Source organism: Gracilinanus agilis, chromosome 5 (genome assembly GCF_016433145.1).
Source record: "Gracilinanus agilis isolate LMUSP501 chromosome 5, AgileGrace, whole genome shotgun sequence".
NCBI lineage: Eukaryota > Metazoa > Chordata > Mammalia > Didelphimorphia > Didelphidae > Gracilinanus > Gracilinanus agilis.
The window spans coordinates 11,849,231-11,874,952 of NC_058134.1; the positions used below are offsets into that span (position 1 = coordinate 11,849,231).

General features: G+C 37.8%; 1 protein-coding gene across 1 annotated transcript in view; it reads right to left on the reverse strand.

Annotated features, from left to right (window-relative positions):
* MACC1 (MET transcriptional regulator MACC1) overlaps positions 1-25,048 on the reverse strand; it is a 70,980-nt gene extending 45,932 nt beyond the window's left edge. The window contains exons 1-3 of the mRNA XM_044678174.1: positions 24,940-25,048; positions 16,765-18,782; positions 4,787-4,975 (exon numbers count right to left, since the gene is read on the reverse strand). Coding sequence (XP_044534109.1) covers positions 4,787-4,975; positions 16,765-18,782; positions 24,940-25,048 — 2,316 coding nt within the window. The remainder of the gene's footprint in view (positions 1-4,786; positions 4,976-16,764; positions 18,783-24,939) is intronic.
* Positions 25,049-25,722: the final 674 nt, after the last annotated feature.

Consider the following 25,722-nt stretch of genomic DNA (forward strand, 5'->3'; position numbering starts at 1 on the left):
AATTAGAGAAATGCAAATCAAAACAACTCTGAGGTATCACCTCACACCCAGCAGATTGGCTAAAATGAAAGAAGGGGAGAGTAATGAATGTTGGAGGGGATGTGGCAAAATTGGGACATTGATGCATTGCTGGTGGAGTTGTGAACTGATCCAGCCATTCTGGCTGGCAATTTGGAACTATGCTCAAAGGGCTATAAAAGAATGGCTGCCCTTTGATCCAGCCATACCATTGTTGGGTTTGTACCCCAAAGAGATCATAGATAAACAGACTTGTATGAAAATAGTTATAGCTGCACTTTTTGTGGTTGCAAAAAAACTGGAAAATGAGGGGATGCCCTTCAATTGGGGAATGGCTGAACAAATTGTGGTATATCCTGGTGATGGAATACTATTGTGCTAAAAGGAATAATAAACTGGAGGAATTCCATGTGAACTGAAAAGACCTCCGGGAACTGATGCAGAACGAAAGGAGCAGAGCCAGAAGAACATTGTACACAGAGACTGATATACTGTGGTAAAATCGAATGTAATGGACCTCCGTACCAGCAACAATGCAATGACCCAGGACAACTCTGAGGGATTTATGGTAAAGATGCTACCCACATTCAGAGGAAGGAGAGGAAACATATAAGAAAAACAACTGCTTGAACGCATGGGCTGAGGCAGACATGATTGGGGATGTAGACTGGAAACTACCACAGCAATGCAACTATCAACAATTTGGAAATAGGTCTTGATCAAGGACACATGACAAAACCAGTGGAAATGTGCATCGGCTATGGGTGGGGGGAGTGCGGGAGGTGAAGGGGAAAGTAGAAGCGTGAATTATGTAACCATGTTAAAAACGAATATTAATAAATGTTTAAAAAAAAGAAAAAAATTAAAAAAATTAATTTCCAGGGCGCTAAGTAATATTTTTTCTGGAAAGGGGGCAGAAGGCCAAAAAAGTTTGTGAAACACTGAGCTATACTGTTAGGGCCAAGAAGAGCACTTCCTCTTGGCACACAGATCTTCCAGGACTCACTGCCTCTCTTAATAGTATGTGACTCTCTGAGGAAAAAAATTGATGTAAAATACACGCAAACATGACACGTTGGCACATGTGTGTCTGTGCCAATATACAAATATATGTTATGTGTTTTAGATACAGTTTAATTCAGATGTGTAGTATGTACATATAAGGATAGGCTTACATATGCTACTTGTGAATATATGCCTAGAATATACATGTACGCTTGTAGCTAAGTGTACAACGGAGTAGTGTCTTTGGTGAGAGGACTGCATTTTTTTTTTAATTTCAAAAACCTCTTGGTATGCTCCCGTGTTCTTCAGGAGCTTCTGGAGGGGCCTGATAACAATGGCAGGTTCTATAGCACAAGTTCCATTGTTCAAAGGAAATCCTCCGAGAGCCGTATTTAGCGCAGTCAGACTCCAAATTCGCAGTTTTGCTCATGCACAAGAAGGCCAAAGTCATCAAAATCTTGAGAAGCATCTTTAAAAGTCAGCTTTTGGGGATACATTTTAAAGAGAAAGTGAAGCTCAAGAACTTCCCAAAGAAACACGGATAAAAGCTGCTTAGCTAAGCCTTCTTCCCTCAGAATCAGAAGAGGGACATGCCCGCAGGGACAGCACAGGCAGGCATCCGGGGTCCGGAGCGACCTCCTTTTCATGATCCAGGCCAAAGAATGGACTCGGGATGGCAAACAGACTCCCCTTTGGGCCCAGCCCAGCACAGGCGCTTGATGAATGATTGGTGACTGTTTCTGTTAGGACTGAATCTGTTAACAAAGAGAATGTGTCTCCGTACAAGCACGAACAAGCCTGATCATCCCTCTGGTCAGGACAACTTTATTGGACATTTAATCTATGTTTCTCGAAACCCCAAATGTAAGCCTGACACATATAAAGTGATCCAAGAAACAGGAAGAACCACCATTATTCAACCAATTTTATACCAAGCACACAATTTGGCAAAGAATAGCTAACATTTTATAGCACTCCCTATGTGCCAGACAGCATGTTTAGTGCCTTACATTTGTTCTCTAATCTTCACAACAATCCTAGGAAGTAGCTGCTATTATTACCTCCATTTTACAGTTAAGAAAACTGAGGCAGGGAGATGTTAAGAGACTTGCCCAGGATAACAGGGGTAGTAATTGTCTGAGACCAGATGTGAACCTGAATATATAATGTGTAGTTACTTTCATTATCATCTTTTTCATCATGTGGAGATGTGTCTGGTTTCCATTCGGTGCCCTTGTATTGGGCAAGGACCTACAATTTCACAGCATGGCTAACATCTGTTCTAGAAATTCCCTTTAGCAATGTCGATCATAATTCATCTGTGACTTGGTAAGTATTGGGGATCACCTGAAGCTCCCTGAGGTTACTTAGGGCATACAATTTTTTCCATGTCAGAGGCAAGATTAGAGCTCATGTACTGACTCCAAACCTAGAACTCTTCTATTTACTAAGCCATATTGTCTCTCTTTCATTTTATAGGAGGATAAAAATAAGCAAATATCACTTTGCTTGTACTCAGTTAAAGTTAAGGAAAAGATCCCTCCGATAACTGGGGAAGATGGATGTTGATCATGGGAGAGAGGCTGCTCCCTTAGCACCTAATAATCAACACAATTAACAATAAGCATCAAAAGCAACCAAGCAAGATGGCCCTAGACACAGTGCATTGAGAAGCCATGGAATCTGGGTGCCAGGGGCATTGTGGGACACAAGGAAATCACAAAAGTATGACCAGAAAAGAGGTAAGTTTTACACTGAGAATAAAAAAGTGTGCTCGCTATAAAATTGGTTGAATAATGGTGGTTCTTCCTGTTTCTTGGATCACTTTATATGTGTCAGGCGGAAACTGCTCCGAACACATCCCACATCCTAAACCAACACCAAAAGAGCAACAAGAGATCCAGAGGGAGGCTCTCAGTATCTGGGTGCAAGTCCTTTGGAGAATTCATGGAAGGGTATGGACAAGAGCCATACAAAATGAGCAGGGATAGATGTATTGTGATTTCCCCTGCTAGAGAGGACACCTATGTGCAGGAGGTCCATAGATGAATATACAACAATCAAATATGGAATGACTATAATTAAAATTTTTATTTTCATGTAAATATTTTTTCAAAAATGTTTTTTCACAATTTGAAAAGTTTTTGTTAATAGCCGCTAAGTTGATCATTTTACTTTTAAACGCTTGCCTTCTGTCTTAGAATCAATACTGGATGTTGGTTCTAAGGCAGAAGAGTGCAATGAGGTTAATTGACTTGCCTAAGGTCACACAGTTAGAAAGTGTCTGAGACCAGATTTGAACTTAGGACCTCCCATCTCTAGGTCTGGCTCTCAGTCCATTGAGCTACCCAGCTGCCCCCTAAGTTGATCATTTTAAAAGGGAATAGTTAATCTACTCAGATACACCTAGGAACTCAATGTCTAGATGATGCCCTGATGGCAACCTCCAGTTCAGTTACTTTCCCAAGCTGTGGCAGGAGGAGAAAGATGCTGAGCTAATTAACTGCTCCGTATGTTTTCTGTATCTGTTTCTGGGTTCCTATGATTCTGAAAGTTTATGAAATGTTTCAGACTCAAAGTACTCCATTTCTGAAATGTAATAAGGGAGATGTATTTTCTCAGCTCTTCTCTAAGACCCAATTTGATCATTTTACATCGTAGTTACACCATGTGCATTTTAAAATATTCATATTGATTTCTTATTTACAAAAGACAAAGGTAATTGATCTGAATATAAATGAACAGAAGCCATTTCTCAATATAAAAATAAACAGGAGAAATACAGGTGTTTTTCAAAAATCAACAGTCATGTGACAGGATATTCCAAATTACTCATCAGAAGAGGAATATTGACAACTTTGGGGATTTTACTTTATAACAATCCTATTTGGAAAATCTGTCAAAATTTTTTTTAATGTAAATATTGGAAGGGCCATGTAAAGATAGGCATCTGGATGCACTCTTTGTGGAGGGGTGAATCAGCCAAGTCAATAAATTGGAGCTGTATTAGCAAAGTCCATAAATATAGTAAATGCCACATGCCATTTTGATACGTGGTATGACTTTGACTCCATACCACTACTATTAGTCATATACGGACCAAAAGCAGCTGAAAAATGAGACAGAGACAGAGACAAATAGAAGAGAGAGAGAGAAAGAGAGAGGATAACTTGTAGCAACACTTTTGTAGTAAGAAGATTCCAGTGTTCAATCAACCTGATACCTAAAGGCCTATTTACTGAGCTTTTTTGTTACATGGAAGGTCCACTTGAAAGGAGGACAGAAACAAGCATTTATTAAGCACCTACTTTGTGCAGGAACTATGCTAACTGCTCTATAAATATTATCACACAAAATCTTCTGAAAGATCCTGGGAGGTGAGTGCTATTACAACCAGGTTAAGTAGCAAAAATAGGGGGAGGAATAGGTGCCAATCAATCATTTCTCTTTCTGCATCTCTCTGTGTGTCTCTTTTATCCATCTCTCTGTCTCTGTCTCTCCCCTTTTAAGATATTAATCACGAATAACTCCTCCCTCCTTCCAGATGGCACTCACATCCTGAACAATGTCATTCCATCCTTTTATCCAAAGTATTTTAGACATTTTAGCCATCTCAGGAGGACTAGCAGATACAGGATTTGGGGGCTCCCATCCTGAAGGCAGCCTCCTAATCTTCCAGCACAGGAGGTCAGGCCTTTGCATCTTCTAGCTAAGGGGGCTTTGCACATCACTTGCCTGGGAATATTTAAACATTTTTTTTTACCTCTGTGACAACTTCTCCAGTTCTTCCTTGGTGAGGGGTCTCATATGCCTCGATTTGTTGTTTTGTGAGTCTCACTAACTTTTCCGCCAGCTCCCTCCAGCCTTTCCCCAGTTTGACAGCTGAAGTCAGAATCGCGGTCTCTCGTATTAGATGCACAACTAAGCCTTGGCAGTCTATCTTCAGCAGCGCCTGCAGCAACAGTTACATGGTGAGGATGTTATCATCATTAAAAACAATTCATCAGTGCCTGATTTTATAAATGGAAAATACCCCCCCACACACACACACACACACACCTTCAAGGAACTGTTTCTCACTTTTTCACCAAATATAACTGTAGCTGAGTGGCATTTGGGGTGGGGGTGGGTGGTATTTTCCCACTAAAATAAGTAAGCAATGCATATATATTGAGCTCTGAGCAAACTACACAAATAACCAAGCTAGGATGATAAGGAAGGAAAAAAACATGTTGGGAGTGGAGGGAAAGATCAAAGACTGAATCCTGACTCTCTCCTAACTGTATGACTTTGAACAAGTCATGTACACTCTGAGTAGGGTTGGTATTTATAAAATGAGAGAGAAGATCTGGATGGGAAGTGATATAGTAAAGAGGATAAACAGTGAGTCTGAGATCAGGAGAGACCTGGATTAGAAACCTACCCACAGAGGGAAGTGAGGTGATTCAGTGGATTGAGAGACAGGCCTAGAGATGGGAGGTCCTGGGTTCAAATCCAATCTCAGAGACTTCCTATCTGTGTGACCCTGGGTAAGTCATTTAACTCCAAGGACCTAAACCTTACCACTCTTCTGCCTTGAAACCAATACAAAGTACTGATTGTAGAAGATAAGATGAGGTTGTTTTTTTTTTAAAGAAACCTGCCCCATAGCTAACACAGTATGATCCCAGACAAGTCACAATCCCTCTGTGCCTCAATTTCTTCATCAGTAGGGTAGAAGTAGTAATATCTGATCTCATACCTTAAAAGATTATTGTGAGAATAAAATAAGGTCTTTTTCTCTTCTTTCTTGGGGCTAAATGCTTTGGAAACACCATCACCAATCAGTACCTCCACTTCTCCTCTCTTCTCAACCACATACAATCAGACTCTGCCTCTTCTTTCAGCTGAAACTGGATAACATCTATTCAGTGCCTACAATGTTCCAGGCACTTTACTTAGTGCTAGAGATACAAAGAAAGGCAGAATGCAGTCCCTGATCTTGAGGAGCTTCCAGTCTAATGGAGGAGACAATGTGCAAATGACCATGTTCAACTTACATGCAGGATAAACTAGGGACAACTCCATAGGGAAGGCACTAAAATTTAGAAGGCCATGGAAGGCTTCTCTCAGAATGTAGGATTTTAACTGGAACAGGAAGGAAACCAGGAAGTGGAGATGAAGATGGAGAGAGGTCTGAGTAGGGGGGAAAATTAGGAAAAATACTTGGAATAAAGAGTTTGTGTTTAGAGTACAAAGAAGAGTGAGGAGACCAGTGCAACTGGATAACAGAACAAAAGGAGGAGAGAGAAGTGAAAGAAGACCGGAAAGATAGGAAGAAGAGGGCATGTGATGAAGGACTTGACAGAAGATCTATATTTGATCCTTAAAGAAAGGAAGTCATTGGAGGTTATTGACTTGGCAGCTGACATAGTAAGATCCATTTGACAGTTGAGTGGAGGATTGATTGTCTTCTGAAAAGTTACCAGTGATCTTTAATTGTCAAACCTAGCGGCCATTTTTCAGCCCTCATGCTCTTAACTCTTCTATTGCCTTTGACACTATTAATTCATAGGTCTGGACATCTTGAATGGGATGTCTTGTAGGCATATCACCCTCAACATGTCCATAACAAAATCTTTATCATCCCGTCACCCCAAACCCTTCCCTTTTCTATGACATGAGAACCCTTCAATTCTCCCAGTCCCCCAGGAGCATAAATAACCTCAGCATCATCTTCAAACCCTCCTACTCACTCACCCTTAGAATCACTCTGTTGCTAAGTCTGTCATTTCTACCTCTACATCTCTCATACATGGACCTTCTCTCCATTCACATAGAAGTGATCTTTGTTCAGCCCCTCATCACATTACCTAGATTTTTGCAGTTGCATTCTAATTGGCAACTCTGCCTCAATTCTCTCTCTCCTTCATTCTTTTCCCCAACTCTATAACCACTAGGCTGAAATACATCATCTGTGAATTAAAGTGCTTCATAAACCAGCCCTTTCCTACCTTTCTAGTCTTCTTCAAACTTCCTCCCCTTCATATAGTCTCTGATCCAATGACACACTTTTGTTGTTCCTTATTCATGATACTCAGGCCCCCTTCTCCATGCCGTTGTATTTGCTGGCCCCCACGCCTCAAATGCTTTCCTTCCTCACCTCTTCCTCTTTGTTTCCTGGCTTCCTTCAAGATTCAAATACCATCAAAGGCACATCCCATTCATTGCTGCTACTCAGGCCTTTTCTTCTGAGATTACCTTGTATCTATCCTGTCAATATCTTTTATGAATATAGTATTTTAGACATTGTGTCCCCCATTCAAATGTGCACTCCCTGAGATCAGAGACTAATTTTACTTTTCCTTTATATACCCAGTGTCTGACAGCAGTAACAAATACTTGTTGACTTATTAATAAACTCACTGACAACAGAAAGTGCTTTGCAAACTTGGAAACACCAAAATATTGGTTGTCACTGATGTTTTCTTATCCTTCTAACATAATGTTTAACACAGTGTCTGAACACGACAGGTGCTTAATAAATGCTTGCTGATTTATCATTGGCTGCATAGCAGCCACAATATCTAATATATCCCTTAATTTAGAGCATAAATGTTTTTTGAAATTATTTTTTTATTTTGAATATTTTCTCCTAGTTACACATTTCATGTTCTTTCCCTCTCCCCTAATCCCCCCTTAACCTCTTTTAGCCAACGCACAATTCCACTGGGTTTTACATGTATCATTGATTAAGACCTAATTCCATATTATTGATAGTTGGACTAGAGTTATAGTTTAGTGTCTTCATCCCCAATAGTATCCCCAAAAGCCCATGTGTTCAAGCAGACGTTTTTCCTCTGTGTTTCTCCTCCCACAGTTCTTCCTCTGAATGTGGCTAGTTTTCTTTCTTATAAGTCCCTCAGCCTTGCTCTGGATAATTTAGAGCATAATTAATCATGTTAACAGGAAAGAATTATCATTTCTTTGATGAAACTGTCATACATTTTTCTAATAGCAACCTGCCTTATTGCTGTGGTGGTTCTTTCTATATAACTAAAATTTTGGCCAAAATTGCATACACGGGAGGGCAGCTGGGTAGCTCAGTGGATGGAGAGTCAGGCCTAGAGATGGGAGGTCCTAGGTTCAAACCTGGCCTCAGCCACTTCCCAGCTGTGTGACCCTGGGCAAGTCACTTGACCCCCATTGCCCACCCTGACCAATCTTCCACCTATGAGACAATACACCGAAGTACAAGGGTTTAAAAAAAAATTGCATACACGGATGACTTTTCAAATATACATGTTATATAAAATGAGGTACACCTAGCATTTTCTAGGAAAGATATCATCATATAATGTATCTGAAATCAAACAGGAGTTCACTTAAGACATGAAACATTGTCTTATGAAATAAATAATCAAATTGTTTTCTTATTCTTACTTCCCTCGTTTTTTACTTTGCTGGATTCTTAGTTCAGTTTTGTGATTTCTCTGTGTATATTCCTTTTAAAATTCTCTATTTATCAGTGGCCTCAATTATTAGACACAAAAATAAATCCATCCACTTTGCTGTGTTAAAAAAAATGACCAAATATCGTTAGCACAGACATCCTCAGAAGTATACACTGAAATCACACACACACACACACACACACACACACACACACACACGCAATCACAAGAGCCTGTCAGTAGAACTTGCCACGAGATTACCTCATTAACTTTTGGGCATTAATAATTGGCCAATGGGTCAGTATAAAGATCAATCTTGGTCCTATAGTTGGAAGGGAGAGAATATCCCTTCTTCTCTTCTTTACAGAGGTTTGGAACACCATCCAATGGATAGTGATGTGTTGATTAATCTTTCTGAAGTGTTTTAATGTCTTTTATTTGTTTGTTTGTTTGTTTGGCTGACTAGTTAATAGCAAGAGATAGAAGGAATATATCTGCATACAAAAACAAAATTTATAATTTTTTAATTTTTTTAAGAAAAGGAATGGGGGTGGGGGGGAGGCAACCTGGGTATCTCAGTGGATTGAAAGCCAGTCCCAGAGATGGGAGGTCCTGGGTTCAAATCTGGCCTCAGACACTTCCTACCTGTGTGATCCTGAGCAAGTCACTTACCCCCATTGCCTAGCCCTTATCATTCTTCTGTGTTAGAACCAATACATAGCATTGATTCTAAGGTGGAAGGTAAGGGTTTAAAAATAATAATAAAAGAAAATTTAAAAAAGAAAGGAATGGCCAAGGCATCTGGTAACAACTTGCTATCTTGGACAGAGTTGCTTGAGCAGAGTATGTGTGAAAGGATAGAATGTAGGAGGGCTGAAGGTTGTGGGTAAAAGCCACCATTTTAAGGACCTGCTGCTGTCAACAGCTGGTTCTCTGTCTTGGACAATGCTCCAAAGAATTTACTTTTCCCTCGGTGTCATCCCCCTGGTCCTATTTAATGAAGATGACTCTCTTTCTCCCTTTGAAGCCATTGCTCCTGACTCGGAGCTCATATTCATGTGCCTAAATTCTGCAGTGGGACACTAGTGGCATCCCAGCAACCTGACTTTACAATATCAATGTACTTCCTTAGATGTTCATCCTACACCACACCTCCCAAAGACACACGTGCTCATTGACTTCAGTCTGGCTAGACCTAGCAAGCAGTGTGTTCCCTGAGATGAAATTTCTGCCATAAACATAGAAATCCTACATAATCAACTTATTACATCTTAAAATCCCAAAAGACTTGACAGTTGTATTAAAGTAACTATTAAAAAAAATAGTACTGTTTCTAAGGCAGAAGAGCAGACAGGTCTAGATAATTGGGGTTAAATGACTTGCCCAGGGTCATGCAGTTTGGAATAAAATAACCGTTTTTAGGCCAATGAAAGAAGTGAGATAAATTCAGAATTCAGATTCCAATTGGTTCCATGTAAGAAACAGCGAAGCCTATGAGTGATCACTGAACACAGTTGTGATTTCTACTGTGTAATTGAATCTTTATCACTTTGTCTTCTATAGCTCAGATGTATATTTCTTTTTCCTTTGGCCCAGCATGTTAAATTAAAAACAAAACAACAACTTTCTGACACTGACAGATAATCTTTATCAGAACTAGAGGTAGCCCCATGTAGGTAGGACAAGGGCTAGAGGTTGGATGCCATGAAAGTCACTTTTCTTCTTACTTTGTAAAATACACAATTTGGATGCCAAACATTTTCCCCCTTCATTGCCCACAGAAATTTAGTTTCTGGAATAATTCAAAGTACATGGATTTGAGCGTAGGCTGGAAACCCCTCATCAACAGTAAAACACAGTGTATAATTTGCAGAGGCAGTAGAGTGCAATTTGCAGACCTTGCCTAGGGCAGACCAATGCCTCGCACCAATGATGATATGAATTGGGTTGGGATCATTTCTTCACTTTGTGTTAGATACAACTTCTATTTTCACTCTGTTTTTTGCAATGATACTAGAAAATCGATGTCCTCAGTCAAATCAGCAGAGATAATACTTTCGTAGCTGGAGAAGGACATGGCGCACCACCCCAGCATCTTTGCCAAGAAAACCCCAGATGGGATCCCAGGCAGACGTGACTAAAATGACTGAACAAAGGCCACCGTGAAAGCACTGTTCAACATGTGTAGGAAGAGTGGGAATGAGAACACAACTAACTTACCTTCTTCATGTCATGTTGATTTTTTACTTCGTTGGCCAAATGCTTTTCTTATGCTAAGTCCTGCAGAGTTAGCAGTAGCCAGGTAGTGGCACAACCAATGAGGGTGGATGGGGACAGGGAAAGAGCTCAGTGTTCCCTCTCAGAAGCTCACCTATATTTCTATGTCAGTAAAATAGTGAGGAAGTCATTGCTGGGTAGATTACGGGAAGAAGAAAGAGGAAAACATTGCTAAGACCAGGGTGGTTTCTCTGACAGAGTGGAAGGATTTGGAGAGTGAGAAGAATGGAGAAAGATAGTAACTTTGGCCACAACCTCTTGGGACTCCCAGGTAGTTCTCTAGTCTTCATTTGGGTGAGCTGCTAGTGTGTCTCAGGTTCAGAGAAGGAGTAATTTTTTAAAAATATTTCTTCATGAAGTCTTACACATCCATGCTCACATAGATACCTGTGTGGAGATTCCTGCCTAAAAACGAAGGAGTTTAGTGGTTGATCATTGGTATTCTGAGTTCCCACAGGTCCCACTCTTGCAGCCTGCCTTTCTAACTTAGTTGCCTTTCCCTTGGGTCATGCTGGAAACAGAAGTGAAGATTCCAAATATATCAAAGTCTGCCAATGCCAGGATGGTGTTCCTGTCTGAAGTCATACCTCCTGCTTATGGCTCATCTCCTCTTTGAACCCTTTCTTCATTTATGTCATTGTCTGCTCTTAAAATGCTAAAATTTACATATCAGAACATATGCTACACAAACTGCATGTTATATACATGTGTTACACATAATTTACGTGACTTATAAATTAGCCATTATTAAGCACTTTATGCTACAAATAATGGTCAAAATAGCACCCCTAGGGGTAGCTGGGTAGCTCAGTGGAGTGAGAGTCAGGCCTAGAGACAGGAGGTCCTAGGTTCAAACCCGGCCTCAGCCACTTCCCAGCTGTGTGTCCCTGGGCAAGTCACTTGACCCCCATTGCCCACCCTTACCACTCTTCCACCTAGGAGACAATACACCGAAGTACAAGGGTTTAAAAAAAATAGCACCCCTATTCTTCAGGAGCTCACATGGAGATAGAACACAGTCACCCACGTGTGCTCAAGATACCACATTCAGTGGCAATTAAATATATGATCTACAGAGACTGCACTAACATTAATAGAGCCCTAGATTTCCCATTGAAGAGAATCTTAGAGTTTAGACTATCCAAATCTGTCATTTTGCAAGTGAGAAAATTGAGATTTGGGTGACTTGGCCAAGTTTGACCTAAAATCAGTGCCAAAATGACTCATTTGTATTTATATCCTAAATCCTCTTCTTCAGGTTCCCAAATGGTGTAGAGATGACTTGAGTTCTCTATGCCTTTTCTGAAAGACACCACCAAGCTTTGGAGGTTTTCCAGTATGGGCACAAGGATAAACCAGCCTAGCTATGTTCAAAAGAACTCAATTCTAGAACAGGGGTATGAATGTTCCAGCTAGAACAACTCTTGAAGACCTTCTACTAAGTCCAAGGGAAGTAGGAATCTGCATCTGTATGGAACGTTCATGGTATCTGGAATCCAAGTCATGTAAGCATAGAATTCCACACATGTATATTTCTAGTCCTCATGTCCTTTTGATTTTTTTTCTCTTATATTCCTGAGGATGGGCCAAGGATTTCCTACTTGCTCTGGGTCTGACTCCAAGCCATGCTTCAACAGTCTGTTACACATGCTTGAGAATTTACTCAAAATGGTTTGTTGAATTGAAATGTCCTATCTAGAAATTATAGATTGAGTTAAGTCAAATAGAATACTTAATTTACTTTAAGAGTTCAAGGATCCTCCACTTCCTGCTGCTCCTCACACAAGAGCCTCTATCAACAATACATTCCAATGGATAGAGGATGGCACTTGGAGTCAGGATGGATCTAAATTGGGATCCTTTCTCAAACATTCTCTACCCATAAAGCCCCAGGTAAATTACTGAAGCCTCAGTTTCCTCATATGGAAAATGAAGATAATTGTGAACCTACTTCCCAGTGTTGTTGTGAGGGTCAAATGAGTCACCCCAGACATAGTGGTTTGCAAACCTTAAACACTATATAAATGCTGGCTCTTATCATCTACTTGCTTTTCACTGGTTGTGTCTCATACCTGAAATGTGTTCTTTCATTACCCCAACCTCTTCATATTGCTTCAAGACTCAGAACAATGACCATTCTTGGTATAAGTCATTTGCTGACTTCTCAAACCCTCTGTTCATCCCTCTTAAAAACTGCCTTGTATCTATTTGTAAATAAGTACTGAAATACTAAGGTGGGTTTGGGGTGAGGGATAGGAAGTTATTTAAGCCAGTATCAAAAGGTTCTGGGAAGGCCACCCAAGCACAGGGCTGGCAGAGTCAGACTCTGAGATGACACACAAACACCCACTTAGATGATATATAAAAAGTATTTAACTTAACAAGGGAAAGGTAAAAGGTAATTGGATAACTTAAACTAAAGATTTCTATCTAAACCCCACAAGATCTAAATGTCCTGTTGCCAGGAGTCTTTGCAGAATTTTCCCTACACTGAGCTCATCTATCTATCTAGAAATCCAGACCCTAATATAAATATCTGACACTAACCCAAAACAAACCCCATTTGGTGGTAATGGAGGTAGTTAAGCAGCTAGGCAGGATGGGGCCCAAGGAGAGATTTTGATCCAAAAGGATCCCAACCAGATTCTCACAGATGGCTCAGCTAAACAGGATCACACAAGAAGCTGATGTTTCAATCAGGTAACATGGAAGCAGGTAAAATGGAGAAGTCCAGATATACCACAGCCAGCAAAGGAAGGTATTCAGTCCCTCTCTAGGTAAAGAGAGAATGAATTCCCACAAGGTAACTGACACTTCCCAGTAGAATTCTAGAATTCCTTACTCTGCTGTCCCATGCCTTTGCCCTCTGCACACACACATAACTTTACTTATAACAGTACGTATGTATAATTATATCTAAAAGAGTATTAATAATGAATATAATAAAATGATTAAATGCACTGAATTTATACTTTTCAAAATTATAATTATGTAAAATATGGTAGCAAACTTCTAAGTGACAGAGTGGATAAAGTGCTAGGCTTCAAGTCAGGAATACACATTTTCTGAGATTAAATCTGAACTCTGATGTTTACTAACTATGTGACCCTGGGCAAGTCACTTAATCTTGTTTGTCTCAGTCCCTCATCTATAAAATGATATGGAGAAGGAAATGTCAAACCACTCTAGCATCCTTACCAAGAGAACCCTGGGATCACAAAGAGTTGGATGAAACTGAAATAACTGTGCAACAGCAAAATATGGACATTGGTTCCATCCAAAGGAAATATTCAGTGTGATTCTGGATAATATAACTTCTTCATCAAATACCTTGATTCTCACTAGTTGAGACTTCCCCCTGATATAGCGTTAGCTCCTTAAAGACAGTTTATCTTTGTCTATGTAGCACCCAGCACAGTGAGGGGACACACAGTAGGCATGCAACAAGTCTCCTTGGTGTATTGATTTATCCATTTATCCATCAGTTATTTCCTTGGTGAGAATAATCTCCTCATTGAGGGAGATTAGGACTTAAAAGAAAGTTATCTTGGATTGCTCTGCCTAAAAATATAGCCTTTGGAGCCAGTCGGGAAATAAGCCTCCTCAGGCATAGCTCTAATAATCCTCACATGGCAGACATAGAATAGATATATATGACCCCTACTCAGTCTTTTTACTTGGTAAAAAGTAGTAAAGCTTCTTTTCCATTAGCAAAAAGCCCTTTGTGCCAAGATAAGAAATGGAAAGGCAGTAAGTAGCCCTTTAATAAAGCAGGTTCATAAAACTTTCTTGTGGTTTGGGGTCCAGCTCTGTGATTTAATTGCTGTAGGAAACTCCCAAGGCAGAATCTTCTTCCAAAATGTAGCTCAATATCTCATTTATAACATCTAGTCCTTTTTACTGGAAAGGCAATGTGGTCACAAAGACAGTATTTGTCAGAGATGGAACAAGGGCCCACCCAATTCCAAGGTATCCCCCTAACTGTGACTTTCTTTTATCCATGGATCACGAATTTAAATTTCCAGATCAAAGAGAAGAAATTTAGCAAGGGAGTTTCTAATTCAGCTAGACTGACCTCTACAAAGGAAGACACTATGGAACAGAGGTGAAATTCCCAAGTACCACACAAAGAGTAATCATCTCAGGCTTTGATCTGAGTATTTCTGACTCCAAATCCAGGACCCTATGTATTTCAAAATGCAAAACCAAAGGATCTATATCTATACCTATACCTATACCTATATCTATATCTATATCTATATCTATATCTATATCTATCTATATCTAAGGCAGTCACCCAGAGACTCCATTACAGCTCCTGGGGCCCTGTCTGTTTAGGTCACTAAGTTAGCGTAGGGGAATCCTCCCCTTTCCATGTAGGTTTTGTCATTAAGTTTTAAGGTTTTAGAGTAGACATCCCTATCCCAGCTTTTAGTTAACACAATTAAACCAGTTAATCCCTTTTACCTTGCCTGCTTGTTTCTAGATTCTGGCCTAGAGGAAGCTGAGTGACAGTTAAGACCAACTGCCATTCCTGTGTGAATCCAGTAAACTCTGGTCTTTCCATCCTGGTCCAGTCTCTCCTAAACCCTAGTGTGTGTACCCACAATCACTTAGATCTATTATAACATCCCTGGTGTCTCCATTATTTATTTATCATTTCTACAATATCTATTTCTATATCTATGTCTATGTCTATATCTATTTCTATATCTACATCTACATTTATATCTATATAAAACATATAGATATAGTGTGTTGACATATGTATATAGAGGTATACAAGTGTGTATGTATACAAGGATATATGTGTGTATGTACATATGTATGTTCACACATGCATAAACACATCCTGAAAATGCATCTCCAATCATTAAAAGGTTAAATCGTTGAGGAATAGGAAAATTCAAGAGAGATAAATATAAGAGTATGTATGGAATGGAATGTTGAAAGATGAGAAGCTGACAGTTTGATTTAGAACTCTGGGACAGCCTGAGGGGGAAAACCAGGGAGCAGTGCTTGAGTACTGAGCTCCTGAACTGTTGGGTGACCCTCTGATCCTGGTGGAAAGTGTCCTCTCTGCTGATTTTGTCTCCTGTCCTATAGGAGAGAGTCCTGCCAGCAGTGCCCGATTTATAGAACAACTGTTTGATCTACCTGGAGAAGAAACTCTTCTTGAGTGAAGTGATCCGAGAGAGACTGCCTCCACAGGCATAGCCTGTGTCCCAAGTGACCCAGCCCATTAGGGTCAGCTTCCTTGATCCAGCAACTTATTCTATTCCTCAATCGAACCTGTTTTGGAGGGGCTTTAGTTATAAGTAGCTGGATTCAGGGAGGTTTTGGAAAACAGAGATAGAGAGGGAGTCAGAGTAGGTCCAACTCTGTTGGACACCGAAGAGGATCAGTGGGTTCTGGGAAAGATAGATAACTTTTAGTGAAAGGGAATTTTTCCTAGCCCTCCTTCCTTACCTAACCAAATTAGCATCTTTAATACATTTGTTGTTGTTGATAAAATCTAGCTGTCAGATTGAGTTTCTAAGAGTCTCAGGCCAGAGAGAGCCATCTTGCTCTCTGTGCCTGGGGGGAGTCATAAAGTTCAGATTGAAGTTCACCAACCTCATTTACTGGCCTAATTACCATCTTACATAGTTAAATCACAAGCTTTCCCTGACCCTGTTGTTATTTACCTCTAGGAGAGGGATCTACTTTGAAGCAGTAGGAGCTGTCTAAATATATGAGAAAAGAGAGCAAATCTATTAAGTGTTATATCCCAGCACACACAGAATCTTCACTCTTCCTTCAGAAGAAGAATGTGATGCATGGAGGAGAGGGATTTTTCTAAGTATATAGTGGAATATTAAATTTCAGCCATAGTCTTATATCCAATGCTTAGTGGTGTTTAATGATTTAATTTTTGAGCTTCTGGAATTAAATTAGCCTGTTTTCTATTATTTTGAAAGGAATGCTCATAAATAGTAAATGTTATTACGTCTTCATTAAAAGAAAAATAAAAGCACTTGACAATACTTACGACCACGAGTTCATAAAGAAAGCTTCTCCGGTTTCTGTCCACATGACAATCTTCCTTCAACTTCTTGACAACATAAGACACTCTTTCTGTCTCTTTGTCAACTTGCATCTGGTCAAAATCTTCTGCCGTCAGCTGTGAATAGCCCAGTGCATCGGCTAAAGCTTTCCAGTCCAAAACTTTTTCAGATACGAGGGTCAGCACAGTTGAGTAGATATAGGTCAGCTTCTTAAAGGGCAGGGCAGCCTGTTCCAGAAGTTTCTGGGTTGTCAACTCACTCTCTGACATGTCAATTACTTGTTCCCTTGAAATTATTTTGATGTTTTTGCAATGCACAAGGCCAAGCTTCCCCCGAAGGACCCCTACATACCATTCCTTGACTTTGGTCTGACCACTGGCTTTCACCTTGCCTCCTCCAAGAAGGGCAATGGTGTCTCCTTTGAAGTATTCCAGGAGGTAAGTAATTTTGTCTTGCCTTAACACTGCTTTCAGAGTGACACCATAATGGACAAAGTTCAGTGTTTTATTTTGAAACTTGGGATATCTGGCAATTACTGTGAGGGACAGAGGGTAGGACTTGATCCCTTCCATTTTCTGCAAAGCATTTGGCTGATTGGGAAGCCTACCTAAGTTGGGAGCTGGGTCAGGTGACCTTACATAAAACTGTGCCACTGAGTTCTCATTGGGAATGTGGATCTGGACCAGGAATATAAATGAGTGTAACATCTTGCTGTCCATTGCAGAAAACAGAAATTGTTGGTGGATAACTTTTCCAGCTTTCAGCTGCTCCTGTTTAATTTCTTTCCTTTGGTCATCGCGTTTCACTTCAAAATCTAGATCTTTGGATAAGACTGAAATCTGTAGATCACGGGGCTTCTCAAGCAAAAAGAAATGTTTTCCCCAGAGCTGAAATACAACTGGAGACACATTTTTCCCATTCCTATTGATATCAGTGATGGTGAGCTTGTTTGGCATATAGCTGTGACCCCATAGAGTAAAGATAACAGTGAAACTGGGATGGATATATCTGGGTCCATAAACCCCAACATGAAGAGTTTTGTGGATAAAATCCCACACACTTGTGGCTGGTGCCTGAATGGCTTTGCATTGAGCTGCAACCACTATGTACATCACATTACTTAATTCTAATAATTTCACTTGGATCGTGTCATTGTATATGTAACAGTTACTAAGTTCTTCGAAGGGTCCCCCTTTATTAGAGCTATGCAAACAAGTCAGCGTCCCCATGACTTGGCTAAAAGGGTCCTGTCTCTTTTCAGCTGAGATTTCCATTTCTAACCAAATGGCTTCCATTGTGTCGAGATTGCTTAACATAATTTCCAACAGTGGGCTCACGGTGCACGACAGATCATGATTTAGGGTTTCTGGAGGATCCAGAAAAGCCCTCAAGGTAACTTCTTGGAACTCTCCAGTTCTTACGTGGCCCTTAGGCACATGCACAGTGATGTGTGACCCTGGAAGTTGCACTGAGCCTCCTTCATGGCCCAATTTACAAACAATGACAGTGTCCGCCACTTGGGTTTGAGCCCAACCGAGACTATGACTCGTGTTCAGATCCAGGCATGATCGAGCCAACTGACGTTGACTTAACCAGGCCATTTTATAAGCTTCTCGGTCGTTTTGAAGCCATTCCATGTCATGAGGTAAAATCTGGTCAGATATCTCTATACTCGGGGCCCTGTCCATGATATCCAAAAGTTCTGAAACACTCTTGGATTTTCCAGATGTCTTTGATGAAGACTTCCTGAGCAGTTGGTGGACATTTAATTCATCACCTGAAGAATTATCTTCTTCTACTTCTCGAAATAATAGAAAGGGATCTTCCTTTAAGATGGGCACATTTGTACTCTTCCCAGTATTTCTTAACTGAGCTATGTCATCCAAGAATGGATTAGAAGCAGACAGTTCATTCCAGAATGGATTGGTTGTCCTGGAAATAGGGCCAACATTCTGGGGACTAACATCAGGCCAATCAGGAAGCAAATTGCTGTCTTGGCAATCTGGTTTTAAAAACACAAAATGATAAAGGCAAGTCAACATTTTCAGAAAAATCACTGACCCAATCATTATCATGGCTGAATAGATTCTATTTTTGAAAAATTCTTGCTGTTTACCCTTCCTGATATGATCATGAATTTCAAAAGTATTTTTACTTTTGGTCAACTTTTTGAGTCTTTAAAAAAGTGGAAAAAATTTGCCAGGGACTTCTGATATAACAGATAATGTCACAGTCTTTTCCTATTTCATCTCAATATTCTTATTTCTGAATTTAACTGTGTCATTTACAAAGAAGAAGGAATTAGTCTTATTTTAGAGAGGGATAGAATCAACTTGTTTTCTCTTGATAAATGGAATAATCTGAATATTTATTTAATTTTACTTAATTTTTAAATGCAGCATTGCAGAAAGAAGAGAACTGGACACAGGACCAGGAAGACTTGGGTTCAAATCTTGTCTTTGATACATACTAGGTTTGTGATCCTGGATAAATCGCTTGAATTCTTAGTGTCTAAGAAAGCCTTCAAGTACCAACATTCTTTGGTAGAAGCAGTTCACAACACCAATTGATTCTCATAGTCAGGGCCTTTCTGATTTAATTTTAGGCTTTTAATATTTAGGTGGTTTCTTATATGCCAGTAATCTTCTATACTAAAAGCCATAAATATGCTTAGTAACCAAATGTTTTAAAACATATATATGTTTGGCATTATGGCATTTTTTTCATGAATGGTACTATTGTTAGGATAGAGTGAGATGAAGGCTATAAGGAACCTTGCCTACCCTAAAATACCAGATGCATTTCTGTTAATCTTACCCAACTAGAAAATAGGAGAGGAAAAGGGAGTAATAAAAGGAAGATGGATAAAAGAAGGATGTGATTAAAAGCAAAATAGACTGTAGACAAAGGAAAAGATAAGGAGAGAAAGAAAGATAAAGGGGGAAAAGGATGAATAGAAATGCACAGATAGCAGTCATAACTGTAAATGGGAATGGGATGAACTCACTCATAAAATGGAAGTGGATAGCAGAATGAACTAGAAAGTGAAATCAATAATATGTTCTTTACAAAAAAAAAAACATTTGAAATAGAGACATAAAAAGAGTTTAAGTAAGTGGCTGAAACAGAATTTCTTCTGCTTCTGCTGAAGTACAAAAATTTGGGGTAGCAGTCATGATCTCAGACAAAGCAAAAGCAAAGAAAAAATAGTCCTAAACAAAAGAGATAAGAAGATAAATTACATGTTGTTAAAAGGCACATAGACAATGAAGTAATATTAATTGCAAACATATATGCACAGCACATAGCAAAGCATCCAAATTCTTAAAGGAAAAGACAATAAAACAACACAATTGAAAGACATCAGTTTTTCCATCTCAGAACTAAATAACCTTAAAATAAAAAAAGATAAAAGTTACTGAGATGTGTAGAATATTTAAAATGTTAGATATGATAGAGCTCTGGAGAAGCTTGAATAGAAATAGGACAGAGAATATCTTTTTCTCAGCTATAGATGGCACATTAATGAAAAAAAATAACCACGTACTAGTATCTAAAATCTTAAAACAAAAGGCAGAAAAGGAACGCTATTAAATTCATCCTTTAAGACAATAAAGAATAAATTTATATTTAATCAAGGGCCATGGAAGCATAGAATAAAAATTAATTAGAAAATAAATTACTTAATCCAAAAGAATGAATGCTCAAAGAAAAATCAAAGGAAGAGTCAAAAATTTAATTAAAGAAAATATCATGGTCAAATGTAAAATGGATAATTTTGAATACATTAAATTGAAAGGTTGTTGTACAAATAAGACTAATGTAGCCAAGATCTGAAGAAAAGCAGTAAGTTGAGGGGAAAAAAATTGTTGATAGTTCCTCAGATAGAGATCTACTATCTAAAATGTAGAAAGAGCTTTGTTGAATATGAGTGTGAGCCATTACCCAATTGATAAGTGGTCAAAAGATATTAACAGACAATTTTTGGATAAAAAAAATCAAAGCTTTATATGAATATATGAAAAAAAGCTCTAAATCATTATTGGTTAGAGAAATGAAGATCAAAACACCTCTGAGATATCATCTCCAAGGCTCTCAGATTGGCTAAAATGATAAAAAGACAAAATGATAAATGTTGGAGAAGCTATGGAAAAATAGGGACACTGATACCTTATTTGAGGAACATTGAATTAATCAACTCTTTTGAAAAGCAGTCTACACGTAAAACCAAAGAACTATAAAGCTGTATACTTTTTGATCCACTAATGCCACTATTAAGTTTATTTCCTAAGGTGGTCAAAAAAAAGAAAATAAATTATACATTCTAAAATATTTCTAACAGCTCTTTTTGTGGTGGCAAAGAAATGGAGACTGAATGAATGTCTATCATTTGGGGAATAGCTAAACAAAATGTGGTATATGATTGTGACAGAATACTATTGCACCATAAGAAATGACAAACAAAATGACAAAAAAACCCTCAAAATATTGATATGATGTGATTAGAAATGAAGAGAGGAACCAGGATAAAATTGTACAGAGTAATTACAATAATGTATGATGATCACTTGTAAGTGATTTAACTATTTTCAATAAGGCAAGGATCCAGGGCAACTCCAAGGGTTCATTAAGAAAAAAATATCCCCTGCCATAGAAGGAACAGAATTTGAATGAAAATTGAAAAATATCCTTCTTCACTTTATTTCCTCCATGAATTTTTCTCTAGTCCAAGCAATATGTCTCTTGTTTCACAACATGACTAACAGGGAATATTAATTGTCTGACAATATATATACAACCTATAACATATTATTTGCCTTCTTGGGTGGGAGGAAAAAATGAGACATCAATTTTTGGACATAACTAGAATGAGAATTTGATTCTCTTGGATAAGCATATGTATTATAACGTATTGCATATTTATTGTAATGTAATACATATTTATAACTAATTATATGCATTATATTATTGCTATGTTAAATACTATGTTATATGTTTACATAAACATATGTTTATAAACATAAACATGTATATATATGTACTTAAAAACAGAAGAAAATGTCAACCATAAGACAACATAACAAATTTTGTGGGATGGAGTCAAGGAAATAATTACCAAAAAATTTATATCTCTAAATGAGTGTATTAATAAGAGAGGAAGAGCAAATCAATGAATCAAGCACAGAATTAAAAAAAAAAAACCTAGGAAAAGAACAAACTAAAAATCTCCAATTAAATACAAAAATTGAAATCCTGACTAATAAAGGTAAATTAATAACATTGAATTTTTTTCAAAAACTATTAAAATAATAAGTACAATTAAGACCTAGCTTTATATGAATACAAACTATTGGTTTAATTGATTTTTTTAAAAAGAAAGGAAAAAAAACAAATTTCCAGCATCAAAAATGAGAAAAGGAGAATTAAGATAAAAATAAAACAATCATTAGGAGTTTTGCCTGATTATATGAAAGTAAAACTGACAATTGAAGTGAAATGTATAAATATTTACAAAGATAAAACCTGCCCATATTAATAGAAGAGAAAATACAATATTTAAATAATGTTAGCTTATAAAAAGAAGTTAAACAAGACATGAATGAGTTACCTAAGAAAAATAAAAACTCCATGGTCAGATCAATTCACAAGTAAATGCTACCAATATATTTATGGAAAAATCAATCCCAACATCATATAAAATATTTTGAAGATGGTAAGGAAATCATACTAAATTTCTTCTATAACTTAAATATGGTTTTGGTATTGAAATCATGGAGGGCAAAAAAAAAGGAGAAAGATAAATATAAACCAATTCCTTAATGAATACTGATGTCAAATATACTAATAAGGAGACTATAGTAACATATCAAAAAGACCATACACGATGACCCAATGGGAATTATACCTGGAATTTCAGGCTGGTTTAATATTAGGAAGACCATAAGGATAATTGACTATACCAGTTGCAAAAATAACAAAAATCATATGATTATGTTAATAGATACAGAAAAAAAAAACCTTTGACACAATGCATCACTCATTTCTATTAACAACACTAGTAAGCACAGAAATCAACAAAGTCTTTCTTAAAATGGATAGAAATAGAAATTCCATTTAAAGTAACTGCAGACAACATAAACTATTTGAGTCTACCTGACAAAACAAATCCAGGAATTAAATGAACACAATTCCAAAATTCTTTTCATATAAATAAAGACATCTAATTAACTGGAGAAATATTGATTGCTCATGAGTATGCAAAGTCAAGTAAACCAAAATGATCATTCTCTGCCTAAGTTGATGTACTTATTCAGTACCATATCAATTAAGCTACAAAAAATATTTTGTTATTTAAAAAATAATCACAAATTTCATCCAGAACAAAAGTCAAGAGAACCAATGAAGAAAAAGTAAAGGAAGGCAGCCGAGCAGTACCAGATTTCGAGCTATATTGCAAAGCCGTAATTATGGAAACAATCTGGTACTGACTAAGAAATAGAATGATGTATCAGTGAAATAGATTAGGTACACGGTACACAATATAGTAAATGGCCAAAGTAATCTAGTGTTTGATAAGCCCAAAGGTCCTCACCATCTGAAAAAAATAATACTGAAGAAGCTATGGATAAAGAAAGAGCTTATGAGCAAAGAAGATATAAAGAGGATCAAAAGAAGTTAAAATCAATCCACTTAACTACATTAAATTCAAAATACTTTGTATAAACAAAGGTAATGCAGTCGAAAATTAAAAAGAAAAAAGAAAACTGGGATAAAAATTAGCTAACTTCACTGATAAAGGCTACATTTGTAAAATATACAGGGAACTGAGTCAAAGTCATAAAATAAATCTTTCATTCTACAATTGAAAATGGTCAAAATATAGGAATAAGCCCTTTTTTATGAGAAGAAATCAAAGCTTTCAATGGTTACATGAAAAATGCTTTAAATTACTATAGATTAAAGCAATGCAAATTAAAACAACACTGAGGGTATAAGCTCTCACCTATCAGACTGGCTCACATAACAGAAAAAGAAAATGACAAATGCTGGAGGATATTTGGAAAAGGTGGAACACTAATGCATTATTAGTAGAGTTGTGAACTAGTCCAATCATTCTGGAGATTAATTTGGAACTATGTCCCAAAGGGTGTCATTCCAAACATAATTTATGACTGAATAATTCTATTAGGTCTGTTTCCCAAAACAGTTAAAAAAGGGGGAGGGGAAGGGTCTACAGGTACAAAAATATTTTAGCAGCTCCTACAGTGGCAAAGAATTAAAAATGAGATACCCATCAATGAGGGTATGATTGAACAAGATACAGTATATGATTGTCATGGAATATTATTATGGTATAAAGAATGATCAGCGGGATGGTTTCCGGGGGGAAACAGAATGATTTGCATGAACTGATACAAAGGGAGCAGAACCATCCTACAAAATAAAGGCAATATAATAAATATGATCAATTGTGAGTAAGCTACTCTGATCAAGACAATGATGTAAGGCAATTCCAATGGATGATACAATGGAAAATGCTATGCATCTCCAAAGGGAGAATAGATGAACTTTGTGTGATGTTAGAAGCATATTTCTTTTACTTTTTTTCTTGTATGTGTTTATTTTCTTTTACAACACAGCTAATGTGAAATATATTTTGCATGACCAACATATAATCTATATATTTCATGTTTTCCCATAGAGTAGGGGAAGGGAAAAGAAGAGAATTTGGAATTCATTTTTAAGTGAATGTTTAAAAAGTTTACATGCAATGGAGAAATATTTTTAAAATTAAACATTAATTTTAAAAATAAAGGGAAGATCTGGCAGAACAGTAAGACCAACAATGTCTTAGACATATTCTTCTGTAGATATCTCCAGTGTGCTGGCATAAAACAGGCTATGTCACCATTTAGACCTTCAGTTTCCTCATCTGTAAAATGGGTACAAAAAGTCCTACAGTGTCTACAGTGTCTACATCACAGTGTTGTTTTGAACATAATGTATTTGAGGTGTTTTGTTCATCTAAAAGTGCTATATCTATGTTAATTAGAATCCTTTTGTTTCCCTTACATTTGGTAGAACATCAATAAACATGTATGGACTTTCTTGATTCATGAATTCAATTCTCTTGCATTAAAATGCTTTAAAATATTTACCTTCCATGTCATAATGAGTGGAGAAGTTTTGGTCATCCAACAAGTTTCCTTCAGACTTACACCGTGGAACCCCCTCCGACTTTAAGGGAGCCTGTCCACTGGCTGCCATTTTTCCAGCTAAGGTACTTGGGGGTAAAGACAAATGAGCATTAAAAAATGTCAGAAAGTAGGTAAAAATAGCAAAATCTCAAAGTTCACATGCATTTAAGTAGGAAGGCATACAAAAGCATGCTGATTTCCCAAAGATTGCCCTAGATACAAGGACAGCCTTGGATCCTGGTTGCCTCTGATGGCCTTGCAAAGTCTAAGGACCCTTTCCCATTAAGTTTTTTTTTTTAACCCCTTGTACTTCGGTGTATTGTCTCATAGGTGGAAGAGTGGTAAGGGTGGGCAATGGGGGTCAAGTGACTTGCCCTGGGTCACACAGCTGGGAAGTGGCTGAGGCCGGATTTGAACCTAGGACCTCCGGTCTCTAGGCCTGACTCTCACTCCACTGAGCTACCCAGCTGCCCCCACCCCATTAAGTTTTTTAGTACACAAAATAAAATGTAGATGATTACACAGGAAATCGATTATATTAAAATGCAATTATAGAAATATATCAGTAAGTTCACGGATTCCAGATTAAGAATCTAGAGGACAGAGCTCAGTAATACAAACTGTAAAAGGGACCAAATTTGAAAACCACCATCAGGCTGTGATGATACAATTAGAAAATTATTAAAAGCTAAAGAGGTTCAATGTGAGTTACGGGATTTTGATTTGGAAGAACATCAGAATCTA